General features: G+C 50.4%; 2 protein-coding genes across 5 annotated transcripts; both read right to left on the bottom strand.

Annotated features, from left to right (window-relative positions):
• Nucleotides 1–207: 207 nt before the first annotated feature.
• Nucleotides 208–1,622, bottom strand: ETDB (embryonic testis differentiation homolog B). Of its 2 annotated transcripts, none has more exons than XM_037511898.1 (3): nucleotides 1,554–1,622; nucleotides 1,298–1,367; nucleotides 208–573 (listed from the first exon to the last, which is right to left on the bottom strand). In XM_037511898.1, exon 3 carries the CDS (start codon nucleotides 520–522, stop codon nucleotides 340–342), a length of 183 nt encoding a protein of 60 aa, XP_037367795.1. In that variant the 5' UTR covers nucleotides 523–573; nucleotides 1,298–1,367; nucleotides 1,554–1,622; the 3' UTR covers nucleotides 208–339. The 2 variants fall into 2 exon arrangements, with proteins under 2 accessions (XP_037367795.1, XP_054551518.1); XM_054695543.1 differs by lacking the exon at nucleotides 1,554–1,622 and adding an exon at nucleotides 1,464–1,540.
• A 5,710-nt stretch (nucleotides 1,623–7,332) lies between these two features.
• On the bottom strand, nucleotides 7,333–21,066 carry LOC119245870 (zinc finger protein 449-like). 3 transcript variants are annotated; one of them, XM_037511896.2, is made up of 6 exons: nucleotides 20,824–21,066; nucleotides 17,263–17,710; nucleotides 15,286–15,490; nucleotides 12,724–12,786; nucleotides 10,199–10,336; nucleotides 7,333–8,151 (listed from the first exon to the last, which is right to left on the bottom strand). In XM_037511896.2, the coding sequence occupies exons 2-6, from the start codon at nucleotides 17,614–17,616 to the stop codon at nucleotides 8,120–8,122; spliced, it is 792 nt and encodes a 263-aa protein (XP_037367793.1). In that variant the 5' UTR covers nucleotides 17,617–17,710; nucleotides 20,824–21,066; the 3' UTR covers nucleotides 7,333–8,119. The 3 variants fall into 3 exon arrangements, with proteins under 3 accessions (XP_037367793.1, XP_037367791.1, XP_054551517.1); XM_037511894.2 differs by lacking the exon at nucleotides 7,333–8,151 and adding an exon at nucleotides 8,174–9,920; XM_054695542.1 differs by lacking the exon at nucleotides 7,333–8,151 and adding an exon at nucleotides 9,736–9,804.
• Between the last annotated feature and the right edge of the window lie 298 nt (nucleotides 21,067–21,364).

Raw genomic sequence — 21,364 nt, 5'->3', positions numbered from 1 at the left:
CTTGAGTGGCCTGGAACTACATAGCTATTGCTTTGCTTTTAGTTTCAATTAAAGGCAGAAGAAATCTGAAGTGCAGAGTGGTTTCCCCCCCACCTCCTGTGTCTGAGAACTCCTGCAGAGACCGTCAAAGTCAATAGAATCCCCTTTCCATGCAACCCAAGAAAGTCATACTGGTGTAAAAACATAGCAAACCAAAACTGAGTGAAAACACAGCTTTTATTTTAATAGAAGGAGTTTGTTATGCGAAACCACTTTGGGGGGTTTCCCTAATGTGGGGGTAGGCGTGAGCAGGTAAGTTGTATGACTTCCTGGCAAGGGCCACCTCCATCCTGGTCTGGCTTATGTCATCATCCACAGCCATTTTGACAGATCAAAATCACTTCGCTGCCTCCCCAGCTGGCGACTGATTAAAAAGTTCAGCACATTTTGGGAGGCCTGGGCACGTTTTACGTGTTTATCTGCCGTCTTGGTGATACTCGGCGTGGGCGTGTTGGGGCCGACCTCAGAGTTTGCTTTATCCATATTTAGTTGACCCTGCGGAATTATTTTACCGTAGAGCACAGCCACGAAAGCCTGAAAAAGATGGTGAAACCAATTAAGCCAGGGGACCCAGCTTCTTGGCCTGCCACCTCCCTTTCCCCTCCCCCCAACCCTTGCTTCAGCAGCAGTCCTAAGACATTGTTTCGCGGCATTGTCTGATTTGCAAGGCTGACCTCATCACTCCCTTCACTGCATCTCATGCAAGGACTTGGGTCTAAAATCTCGCTTCACCTCCACTGACATATTTTTGATTCCTGTTGCCGGTAGATTTTCATATACCGTAGATATGACCGGCTCACCATCATGGCTATTCTCATGTTCTCTTCTATTTAATTGGATCATCGGCTCACCTCAGGGCAAAATCCTCCTGAGGTGCATGACCCTGCTTGCACTGAATTCATGGATTTATTTGGGGAAGAATTGATAGGATTACAAAAATCAGTCTTCCTATCCAGCGCCAATTGGTATTGTTAGGGTTGAAACAGGAAACCCATAAACTAAATTCAGGCATACACTGCTGAGGGGAGCAGCGGGCGAGACAGGAGAGGTCTCCGGCGCCATGTGGCACCCTCGCGGGCCGGCCGGGATCAAACCAGCGCTGCAGAGGCTGCAGACAGCTTCACAGCGCTGCGTTCAACCACCTGCGCCACCAGGGGAGGCCCTCATAAATAAATTAAAAAAAAATAAAAAGGAGTAATCTCAGAGCCATAGATAGCCAGATGTGGATACAGAGATTGAGAGGAGTAGAAAATCCTACCTGAAATCTACTTCCTTTGCAGATCTCTCTGGGCGATTAGGTCAGGAGGCCAGACTCACTGACCATTACCCTGTGGAAACACAATGAACACTGGTGAGTAATTTTGACAACTCTTCCTCCAGGAGAAGCTGTAGTGGGAGAGGTCAAACCAAGGAAGACCTCTGACCCCGAGATAGCTGGGTGTCCAGACAGATACACAGACGGTACCCAAACACGGGTAATGTCATCAAACCTCTCTTCCAGCTCCCCTACTCACAATGCTGGGTCCTCAACATGGAGTCACTCCAGTGCTTGTGACCAGAGTTTGAGTGTTGCCACGGGGACGACTAGGTTCTGAAGGCCATTGTGACTCCCTGTGATTCCATTTGGTGCTGACCTAATCAGGACATGGGACCCAGGGAAATGGTGGGGGGGGGGGGGGGGGAAGAGGGGAAGCTTTCCTCTCCCATTTTTTTTTTTTTTTTTTGCCTTCCCTTCTGGATCAGTTGCTGCACCTGCAGGACTTGTGGTTGTCAGTGGTCAGGGAGGTAATAAATCTAGATACAGAAAGAAAATGTGCCACCTTTATCTGCTCTCAGCAAGCTCCTTGGGCTGACGAACTCTGACCCTGCTGTGGAATGGCAGGGCGAGCACTGCCGTTTGTCCGAATTAATAAAAATAACAGCACATGCAGAAGGATGGGACCGCAAGACACCCCGTGGATTGGAAGTGATCGAGGAAGAGTTGCATGAGTTTGGGGGGGTGTGGAGGGTGATCTCTCACTCTGGTGTGTTTTCAACCTTGCTGTTCTTGCGTTAGTCCACCCAGTCTAAGGAGACCTGGCCCGGCGGGTAGACAGTGCAATTAAAAGTCCACTCACCTGGCAGTTTGGCTTCTAGCTCTGTTTCTAAAATGCGTAGCGATTTCCATTTTTTAATTAAAAGTTGACTATCTCTTTTTCTAGTATTTAAACAGCATGTTTAACTGTGATGCTGACTGGCACCTGCTCTATCCTGTCACTTCAGCTAAAAGAAGCGTCTTCTGTAGTTCACATTCATAGCGGTAGATTTGCTGCATGGACGGATGTTTGTTTCAACACTGGCAATACCTCCGTTGAGTGTCACTGCCTTACCGTGACCATGTCCCGTTTCCAGGGTACCAGTCCACGCACTCTTGTCAATGGACAGGGTGAGCAGATGGCTGCATTCTAACAGGTACGATCCAGTCACCCTTTCACCTTAGCGTGTGAGCTGATGCTCCTGAGGACAGGAAGGGTCCCGAGACAAGGACAGGGCAGGACTCCAGGCAAAGACTTGGCAGAAAAATTGCCTTTTGATCTTGCAGTTCCCATGCCCTGCTAAAGAAGAGATTAAAAACCTGATGACATTCCTTGAGGACACCCGCTGCATAAATAAATTGCCTTGGCAGGCAGATTTCACTGATATCCCGCAGCCTGGGCATCCTGAGCTATCTTTCCAGGGCTTATCAAGTTGGCTGTTATGGGGAAAAAAGGGGTTACTGACTCAGAAAAGAAAAGGGAGTCACAGATCCTGAGACCAGACTGCTTTGAACTGGAGCTGCAGGCACATAGCTGCCAAGGTATGTTCACTCTGGAGATGGTGACGAGCCCTGCACAGCCACAGAGCTGCGGCTGACGGGTGCCCACACCCGGATGGGCAACAATACTGGACTTTCGTCAAGTCCACCCTCCTTGCTTTCTCAACCAATGAAATGTCATTCCTTTGTTCTCAATCTCTAGCCTGATACCCATGTAGATCCTTAACCTGGGCACCGCAGAGTCTCTCACTCCCAGAGAGTCTCTGTAGAGTTCTCTTCCTTTGCTCTTTTGCTAACCCACAATGCCCCACTCCTTGCCTGCCCTCACCCATGTCTGCGGAGTCCTCTGCTCAATCTTGCTTGAGCAGGTGGTCTCAAGAGCCTCTCCAGGTGTGCGAGGGGGCCGCTCTATTTTCAGCGGGTGGAGCAGCAGACAGGGCCGAGCTCTCCCCGGGCTTATCTGCCCATGTCTTTGCAGGATGGGATCAGGCTGCGGGACCCTGGATGCCCGGCCTTGTCTGGGGCACCCTCGACAGCAGGCGCACCGTATTGCTGCTTTCTCAACATTGGCAAGGGTGGGAATATCGTTCATCTGAATCCTGGCTTATCTGAGATTTCTTAAAGTCTCGATAACAACTGAGCCACTTGTCTTTGCGTAGCGCTTGGCACTCTTTCGGATACCCCAGCTATTTGTAGGGTACAAAAATGAAAGACTCCCTAGAAAAATGAGCATACGGAGGTTTTACGTCATTTTGTCCAGTGCGGTCCTTTGACTGTTGGGTGTGTTTAGGAGCGTAGTGCGCACATGCCCACCTGTCGTGGGACGTGTGGTTTCAGCAAGAATGCCCAGAGAGGGTCCAACTCATAACTCGCACAAGTACTTCCTCAGCTTTTCCTCATTCATTTACTCACATCTGAACGTCAGTCAGCCTGGACTGGATTTCGGCGCACAGGCCGAGAGAAGGAGCCAACCTTGTTCCCTCACCGCTACCCACTCGTCCTGCGTGGATGCAGCAACAAGGTGTGTGTCTCTCTCCGTCCCGCCAGACCAGCTCTCCCGCTTCCCTTGTCTTCCCTGCAGAGCTAACAGACTGTGCTTTTTCACACGCCCAGGAAAGAGTTCAGTCCAAAGATGACATCAGCGCTGCTGACCACCAGGTGATGGCAAAAGCGCGCTGGCGTCCCGCAGGCTCTCCAGAAGCTTGTGTCTGGAGGGTGGACATGCTGCCCGGCCCACTCCCCTTCTGTCCCCCTGTGTCTCCGGATGGGTGGCCCTGTCCTCCGCCAAAGAGCAGGACGCTGGTCTTGCAGACACGAGGGTGCTGCCCTCCTCGGCGCGTCCACAAACGGCAGACGCCGTCCTTCTCCTCCGCCTCTGTTTCCTTCCGTCGGCCAAGGGACCCGAGACTGGCAGGCACCGGTGTCCGTGTCACGAAGGGGCTCATGCCCGGTCCCCGCAGAGCTGAAAGCCAAGGTGAAGAGAGGAAGGAAATGGAAGCAGAAGGAAATGCCCCCTCTGCCCCAAACACCAAACCCCCCAGGCACCCCAGTCTGCTGGAAGTCCCTATCTCCTGGGTGGTGACTGGCAGGGAAAATCAAAAGAATTGAGAGAGGGCGCCTTTGACAGGAGGCCCGGGGCAGGCATTCCTCTGAGAGCTGGTGTGAATTCGGGACCACAAGAGGTCGGAGGACCTAGATCGAGCTCTCAGACGAGGAAGCCAGTGGCGGTGGCGACAGGGCCCAGATCCTGGAGCTTCAATCCACAGTGCCATGAGAGGCGGGACATGACCATGGGATGGGCCCGGAGAGCAGGTGAAGGCTCTTGGAGCCCAGGACCGGCCACCCCAGGAAGAGCCTAAGTGGCAAGTCTAGCATTTTGATGGAAAGAAATTAAAACACAAAAGATCCCAGGTGAGGTTTTGTCTGGGTGACGCCCCCGAAGAAGGAACTCTCAGGGGCAGTCCTGGCGGTGGGGCCAGGGCTGTTGTTGATGCATATGCACATAACGCCGCAGAACTGCTTTTCCTTTAAAGTGTTTTGTTTCGCTTCATAACTTTATGGCCGCCTTTCTGGAGCCCTCAGAACCTCACCGGCACTGGCCAGACGTCAGGCTCCATTCTTTTCTGCCTGAGCCGCCCCCAACACCACCCCCCAGTCCCCTAGGCTAGTGATTAGTTCGTCTTTTCACTTGCTAATCTCTGAGCAGTGCAGGGAAGGGTTTCCCAGCCTCTGGGTCTGGAAGGGTAGAGAGAGGCAAATGAGCTTCCTCCCCCCACCAGCAACAGAGGGATGAGGCCATTTAAAAAACCACTACAAAATTATCTTGACAAGTGTTTGCACCTCAATAAACGAAGCTTCCGCCAGGAACTTTGGCACAAGAATTTCCCCGCTGAGAGCTTCATCTCATAGAAATGCACCAGGCAAGTGGGCAGCATTTTGGGATAAAAATCTAAACATCCAGCAACGTGGAGCTGCGACTGTCTAAGAGGGCACGTCCACTCAGCGGGGCCATACGGCGCTCTCACTCTCTTGTTACAGAAACATGTTTGCCATCACTATAGGCAGCTTTCATGCAGTTTTTAATGCAGTTGTGCAATGCTAAATGTTGCTTTTAAAATGATGGCTCTATGTTTGTCCGTAAAACACATCAGGAATTTCTAGACTGCTTTCAGTTGTCTCTGAACAATGGAATTTTGAGTGATTTTTAAAAAGATTTATTTTTATTTATTCATGCATACAAGAACTGGGGTGTAGGCCAGAGGTGCGGGGGGTGAGAGGATTTACCAGAGACAGAGTGGGGAACAGAACAGGCGGACCTACTGAGATACACCGCTGAGGGGAGCAGCTGGCGGGACAGGAGAGGTCTGCTGCGCCATGTGGGTTAGCTCTGTAGCCTGGGATCTAAGGCATGTCGCCGTGGGCTGGAGATAGCTTGATAGTGCTGAGACTTTAATCCCTGTGCCACCAGCGAGCCCACCCTCCCGCCCCCGCACCCCCTCCCCCGCCCCCTGCCCCCTTGGGTAAGTGTTTGCTGCCATGTGCTGAAATGTTTTTTCTACTTTTTCAGAGATAAACCTGCCATTTTTGTAATTGAAAAAACCATCAATTAAGGACTATTACAATTCCAATGTTCCAAAAGACAAAAGCAAACACAAACTTCCCTATTGCAGAAAATGTAAAGCCCTGGTTGGTTGGTTGGTTGGTTGGTTGGTTGGTTGGCTGGCTGGCTTTAGAGCCCTCCCCAGTTTGAGTTTTCCTACTTCATCCCTCAGGGCCTGATCTTGAATCCTATGGTTTGCTCCCTAGTCTCCTATCTCTTGTTTGTTTTTCCCCTGTCTTCCAGCTCCTGCCCACACCCACCTTTGCTAGGTGAAATCTCATCTTTCACAGCTCAGGTCAGTGCTGACATCCCCCTTTAGATGCCCCTATGGTCTCCGAATCTGAAACTTTCTCCCTTCTGGGATTTCCTACAAAAACAGTTTTGAACTAGCTTTTGTAACCATTTGTCAGAGCTAGCTTCCTCAGCTATTTTTCCCCCTATTGGCCCCCATTTGATTGTGAATATTGTGAATTCCTGGAGAACAGGGGAAGCTTATTTGAAAAATTTGGATACAAATGGTATCAGTCAAGTAAATGCTTGGGCAATACTTTTGCATGCGGTTAATGACATCCAAAGCTCGGGTATTGTTTTTCCCATCATCTGACATCTATAACTTATATGTCACATAAAACATAGTCCTAGTAGTTAAGGACAGTGGCTTGGAAGCATTTATTGAGAAACATTGTTTTAGGGATATAAGTTCCGATTTTAATTATTTTGTTGTGCTTGAAAAATAACTGCTTTCTTTGACAGGTGGATGCTCTCTCTAATAATCTTGGTGTAGCTGGGCCAGCGGACTCTGGTGCAAAAGTTTTCATTGGTTATATTACATCTGTTAGGAAAGATGCCATCTAGATTCATAAGAAATTCACTCTCGATATTTTTGAATGTAGGATCTGTATTTCCAACCTCAAATCATTTGAGTGATATCGTTTAATTGTCTAGATTAGATTTCAGATACTATCTCAGGGGTCAAACGAAGACAAGCTTGGTCTTTAAGAGGATTTCAGCACTAGAACAATTTCGACCCGGACTTGGCTGCAGTCCTTGACTCTTCAGTATTTCAGTTGGACCTTTGGAGGGAGATGGAATGTACTGCACAGTGACAAATACCTCAAATACTTCAAATCTCCTGCTATCAATATATTCTCACTGAGTGCGTTGCTTGTACCTGTGGGCATGCACGCAGTCACTGTTCAAGTGTACTTTGTTTACACTGAAAGGTCTATTTTGCTTATGCTCTTTGAGTCTAAGCAGCTGCTAGGTAGCCTGGGTAGCAAAGCGAAGGGAGCTCAGTTGTCCAGGCTCTTGGCTCTTTTACTTTCCCTGTGGGTACAATCCAGGAGACTGAACTTGTTATAGAGCAGCCCCGATACTAAACGGGTTTCTGCCTGTGGGTCCTCACCCGCGCGCTTTAAAGGGACTTATGAATACTCTACTACAGACACATGCAAAAGGGTTAATAAAAGGTTTATTTACAAGAGAAAAAGAAATAAGGAAAATATACAACTCAGGGAGAAAATAGGGAAATAAAGTCTTTAATGCGTCCTACCCGATCCGACGACCAGGAAACCCAAAGTCACTCTCAGAGCTGGCAGGATGCTGCGAGCTGGCGGAGAGCCAAAAATGGGGGATTCCCCAAAGCCCACGTGTCTGCCTTTTTGTATCCACCTGGCTGCTTAACCCCACCCTCAGGTCCCAGCCACCTTCCCTTTGGTGATGATGGGATGTGGAGTTCCCAGTGTCTTTGACTTTGACCTAGGGTGGGGGTGGAGTCCACAAAGCCTATATGGAATTAGCTTTGGGACATCCTTTTTCCCCTAACAAACTGAGCTGTGTCTTCAGATGGGCACTCTGTCAGGTCTGTTGGGAAGGTGCTTTATGGGGCTAGGGTGGACCAGTGAGACCAGATGAGTAACCCTGCTGAATGAGGATGGGGGCTGTGGAGGGAGGGTCCAGGTTAACTTCAGAGAGAGCTCTTTGTTTGACATCCTGGTTTGCAGAAGCTAGGAGTCTCCTATGTCCTCAGCCTCCTGCTGTCCCTGGTGACGTTGATCGCTGGTGACTCTTGACAACTGCTATAATGTCCTCCTGAGCACCAAACACGCCAATGACATGCAAGACACTGAGTCACAAGAATGCACTCTATGGTCAGCTGTGTGCCCTACTAGTGGGCTGCATGTTTGCTATGGTCTAGCATGTAAGTCTTCAAGAAACTCTAAATGAAATTAAAGCAGAAACAAAATGAACTCCATTTATTAATGACAAGGTATTACAATCAAGAATTGACAGGAAAATATCAACATCGGCCAACTTGGGGCAAAGAAGAAATAAAATGACCACCACAGTAGCAGACAGTTGCATGGACAACTCTACCACGCCCTGCATGGGGAACAGGTAACTTTTGAACTTAAATGCATTGGGCTAAATAATGCATGGGCATGGCAGAGGCTACAGAGGAATAATCGTGTCAAGGACGTGGTCATGACTCACTTCAGGGAAGCATCTGCATGTTGCTGACAATGAGTCAGTGGGAATGAAAGGGGAAAGGCATGTACTTTGCAGGTGAATAAAATATTGCACAGACGCAGGTCCATGGGGCGGCTCCCCGTGACTGGGACACTGGCCCTAGACCTGAGAGGAAAGTCGCCTGTGCATGCGTCTTAGTTACACGTGCGCTGTAGTCAGCTAGGGACAAGTACACTGTCGTCAGCTAGGGAGAAAACATTTTCATCAAAATGATTCAACGTGATTCCTCTAGACAGAAAGAAACCAAATGCAGGGCAGTGGCAACAGCTGGCAGCTACTTCAGGATCTACACACCTTGGCAGATGGGTTTTAAAGATACCAAAGCACAAAGCCATTCTTAGGCAGACACAAACCAAACTGTCTTTCCAAGACAGCCTGGAGCAGGTTAAGGCTTTCATGAATGAGTTTCGATTTGTTGAGCTGTTTCCCTCAACAAATTCTCTGAAAATTCTTTTCTAAAGTGAACTGCTGACCTGGGCATCCCAGAGAGGAAGAGGAGGGCCAGCGTTTGAATGGAGGGGAGAGGGCACAAAGGACTATCAGGGAGGACTATCTGTGCTTTGGTTGAGGGAGAGTTGTGGGGAACACTCCGAGGGCAGATATCCTGTACTGTCACAGTATTAATAAAATGTTAAATAATGGCACTCTGTTTAAAAAAAATGTGAAAAAAGTAAAGCTAGCTGCTTGGGCATATTAGGGCTGCTTTCTTTCAAAAGCACGTGAAACAATGAGCAAATCTCTATGACTTTTCCCTTGCATGCTTCTTCAAATGAGAAACAAGGCTTGCTTTGTGTTTATAGGTATTGCCACAAGACTCACATTCATATGGCCTCTCTCCTGTGTGTGTTCTATAGTGCAAAGTAAGACGCATCTTTTGCGAAAATTTTCTCCCGCAAATGTTACAAATGTTATGGAGTTTTCTACCTGTGTGGGATTGCATGTGTCTTACGTAATTTGGTTTATGGCATATAATTACCTTACACAAATGGCAACTGTATATTTTTCTATCAGAATGTATGATCCGGTGCAGCGCCAGCTCTCTCCGCTGACTGAACCTAAGGTTACAGAGACTGCATTCATAGTGTTTCTCACTATTGTGAATCCAGTAATGCCTCCTGAGATCTGACATACGAAGGAATCTTTTCTCACAAATAGTGCATTTGTGAGGGAGCTCTCCAGAGTGAATCTTCACGTGCCCCTTAAGCAGTTTCAGGGTAGCAAAACATTTCCCACACTGGACACATGAGTAAGATTTCTCACTGGGACAGCTCTGCTCAGGGGCTCTGGGGCCGCAGGGTTCTGGCACCTTGGCGCGCTCAGCTGTCTCTCCTAGACAAGGGTTCTGAGAAGGGACAGGCACTGTCATGTCGCTGGGTGGCAGCTCTGTGGGGTGTCTCAATGGATTTTCAAGCTGCTCCGAGTTTCCAGGTAAATTGGGACCAAGGAGCACATTCCTGTCTACAGAAGCATAAAATGGATAAATACTTTGCATGTTTTACCCTTTGCACATATTTTCTTCATTTTCCCTCCCAATAGCCAAGCCTGAGGGCAGAAACAGAAACTGCAGATGTCACCATCCTCCAGGGAGAAAGGCTAGATAGGGGCTAAGAAGAGTTATACCCATCAGCTAGTGGGAAGACAGAAGGTTACCAGCGACATCCCAAACCACATTACCCTGGGATTAAGGGGAGTTTTTCTTTTCTTTCTTCCCCAACACCCGATGGCCCCTCACCTACCTACGCCGGTGCCGTAGAATCCTAGTTTCACGTCATGAGGATTGTGTAGTTGCTCCTTTGGCCAAGGCTCTTCTCTGTCAATTACTGGGAACCTCAGCTCAGGGTCTGGAAGGCGGTGTGCTGGCCACTCTGGGGGTTCTGGTCACAGGAAAGGCAGGAGGAAGGGGGGTGGGAGTCAACACAGGTGTCTCCAGAGTCAAAGTTGTGTCTGGGACATGTGGCCTCTCAGTGCCTACCTCCTTCCTTCTCAGGTAGGAGTCCCTCAGAGCAGGCTCTCACAAGCCTTTTGGCTTTGGTTTAGTTTTGAGGGTGTAGACAAGAGCACATTGAAGGGAGGGGAAGTGCTTTTGTGCTGAGCTCAAAGCTATGATGCTCTTCCACTCTGAGGCACGAGAGTGACCCATTCTGGGCTGAACACACCGAGTTCCACGTCTATCTCAAGAACGGAATGATTTAAACTCAGAGCCAGAACACAGAGCCAAGCTTCCCCAAATGTTGTCCTTTCCAACAGAAACACTCTCTTAGTGAGTCCCAGGAGTGCAGAGAGAGAGGTAAAGAGCGGCTCTAAGGAACTAGAATAATCTCAGTAAGAGATATTCAAGGAAACACAGCAACAGAACTAACTGGCAACGAAGACATCAGAACCTCTGGTTCAGCTGAAGTCTAGAAACTGGTTCTCTCAAAATAGCCCAAATACCATCAAGCACCAATTCTCACTGTCAGTCTGAGGTCCGGAGTGAGGAGTTTGGAACCTCATGTGTCTGGGCCTCACCACCCCTGTGCTCACAGACAGATGGCCTCTGTGGCTGCGTCATCTCCACGCCCCTTCCTGGCCTTCCTTAGCTCTGCCACGTTGACCAGTCTGCAAGGAAGTGTGGGTCGGATTGATGGCAATGCTGCGCGATGTTTATAGCACAAGCAAAACCAACTAACAAGTTTGTTTCAACCGCTTATTTTGAATTTTCATGGAGAAAAGGCCGAATGGATCAGATGAAGAGAAATGAAATGCATTTAAACCAAAAGTTGCTGAACGCATCACTTTGTTTTTGTTTGGGTGTCATGGCTCAGCTTGGAAAGACAGCATGGGAGACACCAGCAAAACTGGAGACTATGGCTCAAAAGAAAGCTGCTTTCGAGGTACAGTGGGAGCCAACTGAAAGACTGGAGGGTGAGAACCAGCATGAGGGGAGCAGAAACCCACAGGCCAGAACATCCCCCAATAAGGGAGACAGGAAAGCCAGTGTTCAGGATGGCAGGATGTGTTCCTGTGGTTTTCCCTCCTGCGCCTAGAGCCTGGACGGGAAACTTTTTTAAAAAATTATTTATTTATACAAGCACTGGGTACAGCCAGAAGGCGCGAGAGGGTGAGAGATATCACCAGAGCCAGAGCAGGGAACAGAACAGGCAGACTGACGAAATACACTGCTGAGGGGAGCAGCAGGCAAGACAGGAGAGGTCTGCCGCGCCATGTGGGACCCTCGCCGGCAGCCGGGGATCGAACCAGCATTGCAGAGGCTGCGGGCAGCTTCGCAGCCCAGCTCTCAAACGCTGCGCCATCAGGGGAGGCCCTGGACTAGTAACTCTTAAGGCTGCAGATCTCATCATACGTGGCTTAGACACCGGCTGCCCTTTGGGTGGGAAGCAGCCAAGATGGGAAGACAGAGGAGTTCAAACAGCCCTAGAGGCCCAACCTCGCACTCAGAAAATGAAACTGGGGGCCAAACAGGCAATTGGGCCACGGGGCCTGGCCAGAGTCCGGCTGCTCCTTTCTGTGCAGCACTAGCATGGGGGCACCCACAGCTTCCACCTGGTCCTCACCCAGCTAGCACCCTGGATGCAGCTTTCAGAAGCCGGCCCAGTCCTGAGCTTCCACCTACATGTTAGACTCATGCCCTTCTTATATGTGAAACATCCTCAGGCTCCACAGCCTCGGGTGCTCTTACCCACCACTCCCCCGACAATCAAAGCTCTGCTCCTGGCTCTCCCAGTGCTTTGCTGTCCCAACCTGTTCAGTAGCCTGTATCAGCTAAAGCATGGGGATGAATATGCAGACACACTGATAATTCCAAATTGCACCAAGACTGATAATTCCAAATTGCACCAAGGTCCTGCTGATCATTGCAGGCTAACACACAAAATATAGACTTTCAAGAAAGCTGTGCACAGATCTGGAGATGTAGGTAGCCCGAGAGTGGAATATGGATGACATTGTTTTGTAGGACTGGGCTATGACCAGAATAGATACATCCTGCTTCCTGTGGGTTTGTCCTGTTTGTCACCTCCATCCAAAAGAAGACAGAGCCCACATCTGCTACAGGCCCAGCTCTTGCCAGAGAAGGCACAAAGTATGGTGCCTGGAGACATTCAGTCAATGCAGAAAGGGAGACACAGTCATCATCAGCGATCACACTGAAAGTGTCTGAGATGAATTCTCTGGGGACATGGGCCTACCCAGCCAAGGTAAGCTCCTACTGAAGGACAGGAAGGGACCAAGGCATCCTCTCCAAGGAGAGGGGGCGTCTCACCTGTGCCTGTCCCCACGGTTGGCCAGCCTCCGGGAGAAGAGACATGCCACTGGGATTGGAAACCTGCAGAAAAGAAAAGCCATAGGTAAGCCCTAGAGTAAGAATATCTACTGGCTTTAGGAGCAAATGGGTCAAAGGGTGTAGAATATCTATTGTGATGTGGCTAGAGAGGGCACTGCAAAGCAAGGAACCTGGCAAGGTACCTGGAAGTGACAGGTCAGGAATTCACATACAGTGGCCTTTTCTGATCTGGTGTCTGCCAGTGTCTGCAGGGAACCCTGTGCTTCTGCCTGTGTGTAACCACTGCCGATCAGGCCGCCACCCTAAGGCTTCCATTACCATGTATTCTACAGCTCTTGACTTGCACATCTGTCTCTCCTGAGTTGCACCTCCACAATGGATCCATCTGCACTCCCAATTCCTCATGCTCAAATCTAGCTCACCAGTTCTGAGCCTCCTCCTGTTCTCTGTGTCAGGGAACAATAGGCCATGTCCATGGCCACTGGCCGGCAAACAGGATGCCAATCTTCACCATCTCTTCCTCAACACCCCGGTGACCAGTCCATCACCAAGGCCTATCCATGCCCAGGCTAAATATCTTTGGAATCCTGCCCTTTCTGTGCCATCACCACCACGTGACCCTACTCTAGGACATCAGCTCCCACCTGGGTGATCGCAGCCGCCAGCCCAGCGTGTCCCTGTATCCTGTCTCACGCCTTCCTGGGCAGAACGGTCATGTAAAAGGCAAAGCCACTGTTCAGCTTCCCCTCCTTAGGAGCATCCAGGGGTTCCCCACCTCCCTGATAATAAGCATAACTTCTCAACACAGCTGACTAAGTGTGCTAAGTACTTCTTCCCAGTCCAGGATCCTCTTCTCCCTCCTGCCCCTTGGATGGCCCCTCTGCCCCTACCCCCGCAGCAGGAGCTCTGCAAACTGCCAGGTCCTTCATGACTCTGGGCCTGTGCACATCTGTGCATGCTTCCCACACCCTCTCTCCTCCCACTCCTCCACTCAGCAGGCTCACTGCAAGTCTCCCTAGAGGATTCCACCCACATGCCCCCTTTTTCAGGTCTTCTACCCCCTTTGCCAAAAGCTGGCGTGGGGCCCCTCCTAGGAGGTCCCATAGCATCCCACCTGTTCACGCGTCCTTTCACAGTCTGTCTCCATCACATCCCGTACCCACTTACAGATCTGAATTGACCGCAGCAGCTCCAGTTCCAGGACGCCAGGAACGGGTCATCTTTGTGCTGTACTACTGACCCCAGGGTCTGTACTGTGCCTGGCTCTCAGCAGGTGGGGATATTTAGCAGTGAAATGAATAAGCTTTAAATGTGCGAAGTGGCAAAGTTGCTAGGCCCTGGTTGAGCTACTTATGGGTGGATGAGATCAATATTTAAAACTTGGACTGTTCTCAATATGTTCCTTTTGTATGTCCCTTTAGTTTTCTTGCTACTTCAGTCTGCTGAAGGTTCCAACATGTGGAAGCTGTGGCAGAGACCGTAAAGGGAGGGGTTTTGGCCAGGCCTGGGCCATGGCTTTTATGGGAGGGGGCAGGAGCTGGGTAGAGACAGGGATCACGGGTAGCAGTGAAAGAAATCCCCAGCGAGAGTGAAAGGAACCAGCACTATTGGGGCCTGCTGCCCCTTTCCACCTGACTTCCTCCTTCTAGTCCTAAGCCAGGCCTGCCTGCAGAGGTGCTTCCAAAAGTGGTGTGCAGGGTGTTCACCTGGACAGCTGGTTAAACATGCACCCCAGGGGGTCCTGACAGGACAGTGTGCTCAGTACTTGCAGAAACTCTGTTGGAGGTTTTGATGGAATGAGATAAGGAGTGATTGAACCCTCTTAAATGATCTGAAAAGAGTAATGGAATAAAGAATTAACTGTGAATGGGGCTCTTGGGGCATAAAAGCACCTGAGGTGCTCGGCAGCCCCAACATCGCTGGTGCCACTGATCAAAGTTTGCTGCAAAATCAGCCCTTCCCCAGACTACCCATCCTGCCATGGCTTTCTTAAAACCTTGTGACATTCTTCTCAGGTGTCCTAACAGGTCAGTGGCTTAAGGGGTTCTTAATGTCCTGCATCTAACAGTCCTGATGCCCAGCTAGTCCCACAGCGATGTCCCCCTCCTCTATCAGCAAGGACCATTTTCAAGGCTTAATTGGTTCTGAGCCCAGCCCCAGCCTTGAAGAGCTCTGGAGCTCTCACAACAGAAACCAATGAAAGGAATTGAATCCTGGGCCTCCCCGGTGGCGCAGCGGTTGAGCGCTGGGTTGCTAAGCTGCCCGCGGCCTCTGCGGCGCCAGTTCGATCCCCGGCTGCTCCCCGGCCACCTGAGGAGGGTCCCACATGGCGCGCAGACCTCTCCTGCCCCCCGCTGCTCCCCTCAGCAGTGTACTTCAGTCCTTCTGCCTGTTCGGCTCCCGCTCTGGCTCTGGTGAATTCTCTCACCCTCCCGTGCTTCTGACTGTACCCAGTGCATGTATAAACAAACAAACAAACAAATAAATAAACATGCCTCTATTAAAAAAAAAAAAAGAAAGGAATTGAATCCCTTGTCTTACCCGGGTCTGGAAAGGGCTGGCATTCCCCAGCAGCTGTGTAGTTCAGCTCCTGAGGCCCTGCCTGTGGCATCCACGCCTCTGCCATTGCAGCCTCCGGGGCAGCTCCCATCACTTGGAGCGGGGCTGAGTCCAGCTGCATGTTTGGTGGAATGTTTTCCATTCCCACTGGTGCCAGTTCTTCCAAGAACATTTCCTGGCTATCGATCTGGGGGAAATGCCAGAATTCGTCACTGTAAAATCAACACCAGCACTGCCCAGGGGCATTTCATGCCAGCCACCCTGTCATGTTACATGTGGGGGTAGCCATAGGATGAAAACATGAAACACTTGAAATCAATTTGAACATGTATGATCTAACCCAATATAGCTAGCAATCAGAGCTTAAGAATGTAATGTTAGCAATTATTGAGAGAGTTCCCCTACTTCATTCATTACACTGAATCTTCTGAAATGGGGGACACTCAGAGTAGAACTCACTTTGAACTAGCCACGTTGAAAGGGCTCACGAGCCCCCCTTGGCTAGAACTACCATACTGGGCAGTGCCTGACTAGACTACACTGTAAAATCTCACAGGTGAACCAAACCAAGAAGGCAGACAAAGGCAGGAAAACCATGAACTCCTTCCATGCTAGGGGTACCGAATAGTTCGTGAGTCTCCTGTTCAGATGGTCTAACGGGAGAGCCCCATCAACACACAGGCTGTGTGTCCCTCATGCCCACCCAGAAGCACTTCCTTCTTGTCCCAAAGAGTTTACCCTGTGCTCAGCTATGGCCTACCGCCAAGAGAGGCTGTACTAGGTAGTACCGAACGCAGGCCAGTGCCCGTCCTCATGGGGTACTGGTAAAAAGAACCTGTGAACAACCTCACTGTTGCTCATAAACTTAAAATTCCTTTCTTTTGAATAATTTTTGCATAACTTGACATTCACAGGAATGATCCTCTGTGGAAGTCAAAGGAAACCTACCCTACGTGTTAATAGTGCAGACGGACCAGGAGCTACTTGCCACTTTGGAAATCACGTGACCAGCAGCGACCTGGCTCGGAGTGGGGCTCCCTCAGGTTACAGGCAGCCTGGCACCTTCCCAGGTGTCATCATCAAGTGTGGTCATCCTCCAACTTGCTGAATGCTTGTTAGTTCATAATCAGCTGCCAGCCTCTTCCTGCCTAGATATCCATTCAGACTCTACTGGACTCGGGGCTGGCAAATTTCCTCATGTACAGCCAAAGTAACACTAACATTTTGTAGGGGGAGGGGCGTGCATTTGTTCTGTTGCTTCTCTTTCCATCCCGTTTTGAAGCAACTTCACAGTAGGAACACAGTCCAGTAGTAGCAAAGGGCATATGAAACAGGCCAGGACTGAATCTGGCTCCCTAGGTCTTAATATCAAGAGTTTGCATGCATGAGACTTGTAGGTGTTGGATCTGTGAATTTCATTTAAGGATATTTAGGGGATATTACACCATATTTGTTAGGGTACAGATTTTTTTTTTTGGATTTTATTTTATTTTTTTTCTTTTATAGAGGCATGTTTTAATTATTTATTTATTTGTTTGCTCCTTTGTTTTGTTTATACAAGCATTGGGTACAGTCAGAAGTGCGGGAGGGTGAGAGAATTCACCAGAGCCAGAGTGGGAGCAGAGCAGGCAGAAGGACCGAAGTACACTGCTGAGGGGAGCAGCGGGCGGCAGGAGAGGTCTGCGCACCATGTGGGACCCTCCTCCGGTGGCCGGGGAGCAGCCGGGAATCGAACCGGCGCTGCAGAGGCTGCGGGCAGCTTCGCAACCCAGCGCTCAATCGCTGTGTCACCGGGGAGGCCCCAGGGTACAGATTTTGAGTAAAAAGTGAGACGCACTGACCCATGTGCTCATTTTAGAATAAGAGAAAAATGCAAAGACAGTGAAGAAATGTTGGGGTTCAGACTGTACCTGATAATAGTCCTGGTCTAATTGCCACCAACCTGCTCTCTTTTCCTACCTGCCGCTCTGGTGTCTTCATTTCCCGCTCCAAGATTTCTATGAATGCCAACATCATTTCTGTAGGTCGTAGGCCAAATGACCTCACACGGGTCTCTATCTCTGGGGGCAGAATACTTAGGAATTGCTCCAGCACTAGCTGCTCCAGGATTTGTTCCTTGGAACGCATCTTTGGCTTCAGCCATTGGCAGCACAGCTCCCAGAGTTTGTTGAAAGCTTCATGAGGCCCCGCTGCTTCTCTGTACTGGAACTGCCTGAAGCGCTGACGGAAGACTTCACTGTCAGTATCATGTTCCTGAGACAGGGAGCCCTGATTCAAGGAGGCCTGGATCGCACAACCCAGGGCCACAGCCATCGCCCCCTGCTGGCAGTCTACAGTTTCTCTGGGGCCTCAAGTCTCAGACTCCAATTTCTTTCTTTCTTTAGAGGTCAGGGGGAGCCACCTACAGCTGAGGGCAGGAAGAAATGAGAAAGGAGAAACAGGAGTGGTTACCAGAGGGCATACTTACCCCCTCAACCTGCTTACTTTTCACCAAAGCCCTAAAGCAGCCGCTCATTCTCTTTTTGGTGGCTTTGACAATCTGGTTTCTCTTCCTAGAAAAATGCACACACACAATTCTGCAGCCAGTTTCAAAAACATCCGCATGATGCTCAAGACCATACACAGACCCTCTGGAACTGTGCTGTCAGATACAGTAGACATTAGTTCCCTGTGACACTTTCAGGTTCAATTCATCAAAACTGAAAACTCAGTAGCTCAGTCACATGAGCCACATTCCCAGTGCTCAGCAGACATTCTTGCAGAATTCTCTAGTGGACAGCTCTTCCAGAATTCCACGGACCCCCGGCTAGAACCCCATGACTTCCATGACCCCCAAGGAATGTGCCGGCCTTACCCCCACTCCCAGGCTAGCAGCAATTCTCTTGTGGTTCTGAAGATTGCTAAGCCACAAGCGAAATGGGGCAGCAATGCACACAACACTGGTGAATAACCCTGAAAGTCCATGTGTTAGGGGGAAAGGATGTCCTAAAGCTAATTCCATACAGACTTTGTGGACTCCACTCCCACCCCAGGCCAAAGCCAAAGACACTGGGAACTCCAAATCCCATCCCCACCAAAGGGAAGGTGGCTGGGACCTGAGGGTGGGGTGAAGCAGCCAGGTTGATATAAAGCCAGACACGTGGGCTTTGGAGGGGGTCCCCCATTTTGGCTCCCCGCCAGCTCGCAGCGTCCGGCCAGCTCTGAGAGTGACTTTGGGTTTCCAGGTCGGGGGATCGGGTAGGACGCATTAAAGACTTTATTTCCCTATTTTCTCCCTGAGTTGTCCATTTTCCTTCTTTCCTTTTCCCTTGTAAATAAACCTTTTATTAACCTTTTGTGAGTGCCTGTAGTGGAGTATTCATAAGTCCCTTGTAAGCGCGCGGGTGAGGACCCACAGCCAGGCAACCCGTTCAATATCAGGGCTGTCCTATAACACATGTAGCTCTGAGCAACTCTGAGTACCTTCAGTCACAGACTCTTAGGCTAGAGCCCTGCTCTGCAACAGCAGCAAATGATCAGCCCCTCTTGCTTTTCCCCTGGTGCCTGCACTTCAGCCAACATCCCTTGACCCTCATGCTGCAATAGCATGCCAAGGGGCTGTGTCATGAGACAATGACACAGCAACTGGGCAGGCAGTGGGACTCTGGTCTGCGTTCATAAGGAAGGACATTTATCCCACTTATCCTGCTCTGTACAGGGGCTGTTCTAACCCCCCTCGGGGTTCATTTAGCCCCACCCAGTGTCAGGAGGTGAGGACTAACTAGAGGTACAGAATAGAGATGAGGGGACTGAGGTCTGAGCTCAGGGGAACTGAACACATCGTCCCAGGTCACAAAGTCAGTGCCAGGGAAATGGTGATGAGGTTCGATCCATAGACCCCTGCAAGGCTCGCTCTCTGAACAACAGGCAGATGTTCTTAGTTCAACTCAGAGGTCACAGAGCTGGTCACATGCATGTGTCCACAGGTGACAAGGCGGGACCTGCCCACCTGCCATGGGTCCTCTCCCTGTATTTGTTGAAAAGCTCGGGTACTTGTTCCCTTTCCTGGAGTGGGGACAAGTGAAAAACCCTCCTGACTTCCCACCCAATCATGCACATCCACTCTGTGTCCCCATATTCCCCTTCACCCGGACCTTCTCCTGGACTTGGCAGCCGATTGATCTTTTAGACATGATAGCCTTTTGCAACCCAGCCCTAATGCTTCCATTTGCCTCCGGAGCATAACCCCAGCATCTACTTCATAAAATGCCCGCCCAGGGGCCTCCCTGGTGGCACAAGGTATTGGGACGCAGCTATGAGGCTTTCCACAACCACTGCAGCAGGAGTTCAATCCACGACCAGGGAGCTACCCACATGGCACAGCAGACCTCTCCTGACTAGACCGCTGCTCCCCTCAGCAGTTTATTTCAGTCAGTCTGCCTGTTCTGTTCCCCATCCCCAGTCTGGCTCTGGTGAATCCGCTCACTCTCCTGCACATCTGGCCTGTACCCCAGTTCTTATATATATAAATAAATAAATCTTTAAAAAAAATGCCCTGCCCCAATCCACATCTGACCCCATGGAAAGTGAATGTGCCTGGCACAGAGAAAACGCTCAAGAAAGTCCATTGCTTCTGAGGATTGGTTCCTAAGAAGCTTCTTTTCCCTCTGCTGAGACGCCCACGGTGGCTGGAGGGTGTCTGGGGACCTCGTGGTTTGAGCTGTGGCCCCACCTTTCATCCGTGGCATGCTCACAGGGGCAGCCCTCCCTTGAGGACCCAACCGTCTCCTATGTCTGCCAGAGCCTGACCCTATAGGCTTGTCTCCAGGGGCCCTTTGGCAAGAAAACTTCCCCGCGGGGGTGGATGGCTTCTCTCCAAAGTTTGCTCAAGGCACCCGCATTCACAGGCCCAGGAATTAAGGTGTGTGAAAAGAAGGGTACTGGGGGAAAGGCAGGGGGCCAAGTCCCTAAAAGCCTATACACCTGCGAACAGCGGGTGCTGCGGAGCAGGTGCGGTGTTGGAGCGCTCCTGGGGGGGATTTCCCGCTGTTTGTAGGAGGGCCCCCTGTTTTGTAACGCTCTGGGAAGTGCTGGCTGTTCCCAGGGGGAGTTTGAGGGGCCCTAGTTGGACAGGGTCGGGGTGAAAGGTTGCTGTTATCTGCGCTCGCTGTCCTTGTCAGTACAGAGACCTTGTCAGACCGCAATTTCGGTGGCCTGGGCATGTCAAGCCTTCCTGATACCTGCGCAGTGTGGAGGATGCACAGGAGGCACTGCACGTCGGGCTCTCAAGTTCCTGAGCCCGTGCAGGACGGAGGCTCAGTGCTGACTCTCTAGTGGAGCCCTTTGGCAAGGCGCCTCTCAGTCGGGCCCTGTGGAAAGCTAATTCATGCGGTCCGTGGACCCTACCCACGTTCATCACTCCCGTTGGCCCCTGGCGCCGGGTCTGGGGAAGAGGCGCCAGTGCTGGTGACCCTCGCCAGTGGAGGATCCCCACTACTTGCGCCCAAGCCCCAGGAATGGACAAGGCCCCGCCGTTCCTACCGATGTTCACCGCCTCCAGGGAGTTCTTGCTTCCTGATGCTGCAGGTCTCACCACCCCTTGTGCGCCGAGCTCTCCCGTGTGTTCCTGGTACTGGCAGCCCGAGGTCCCGACTTCAAGCCACTAAGGCAGAGGCCCTATTTTCTGCCCGGGAACACCAGGACCCGCACAGGGCTAGGGTTCAGGTGCAAGTTCAGTCTGAAACCGAGATGTAGGGAGAATTGGGAGCGCTCTAGGTAATAGCCTCTGCGCTGCGGGAAGGGTAAGATTTCTCGGGAGAAGTCGTTTAAAATTTAGATTTCTTTACCCCACCCCCACATCCGGAGGTGATGGCTCTGAGGTGGTCTCAAATGAGGTCATCTCAATAAAAGCTTTGTGGATTTTGTAAGGTCCTGGTTGCCATGAATTTTGCATTTTTTAGTTTTTTGGAGGTCTCTTGTGAGACTTGAGAAAATTCAAGCTTGAGAGAAATAATGGGCCGGGTAGAATGATTCTATTACTTAAATTACTAAAATGTCTCAATAATTTAAACATAAATTTATC

The sequence above is a fragment of the Talpa occidentalis genome, unplaced genomic scaffold (genome assembly GCF_014898055.3).
Source record: "Talpa occidentalis isolate TD23 unplaced genomic scaffold, MPIMG_talOcc4v2.1 talOcc4.15, whole genome shotgun sequence".
Lineage (NCBI taxonomy): Eukaryota > Metazoa > Chordata > Mammalia > Eulipotyphla > Talpidae > Talpa > Talpa occidentalis.
Note: the sequence above shows the minus strand (reverse complement) of the source record. Positions and strands in the feature narration are given on the sequence as shown.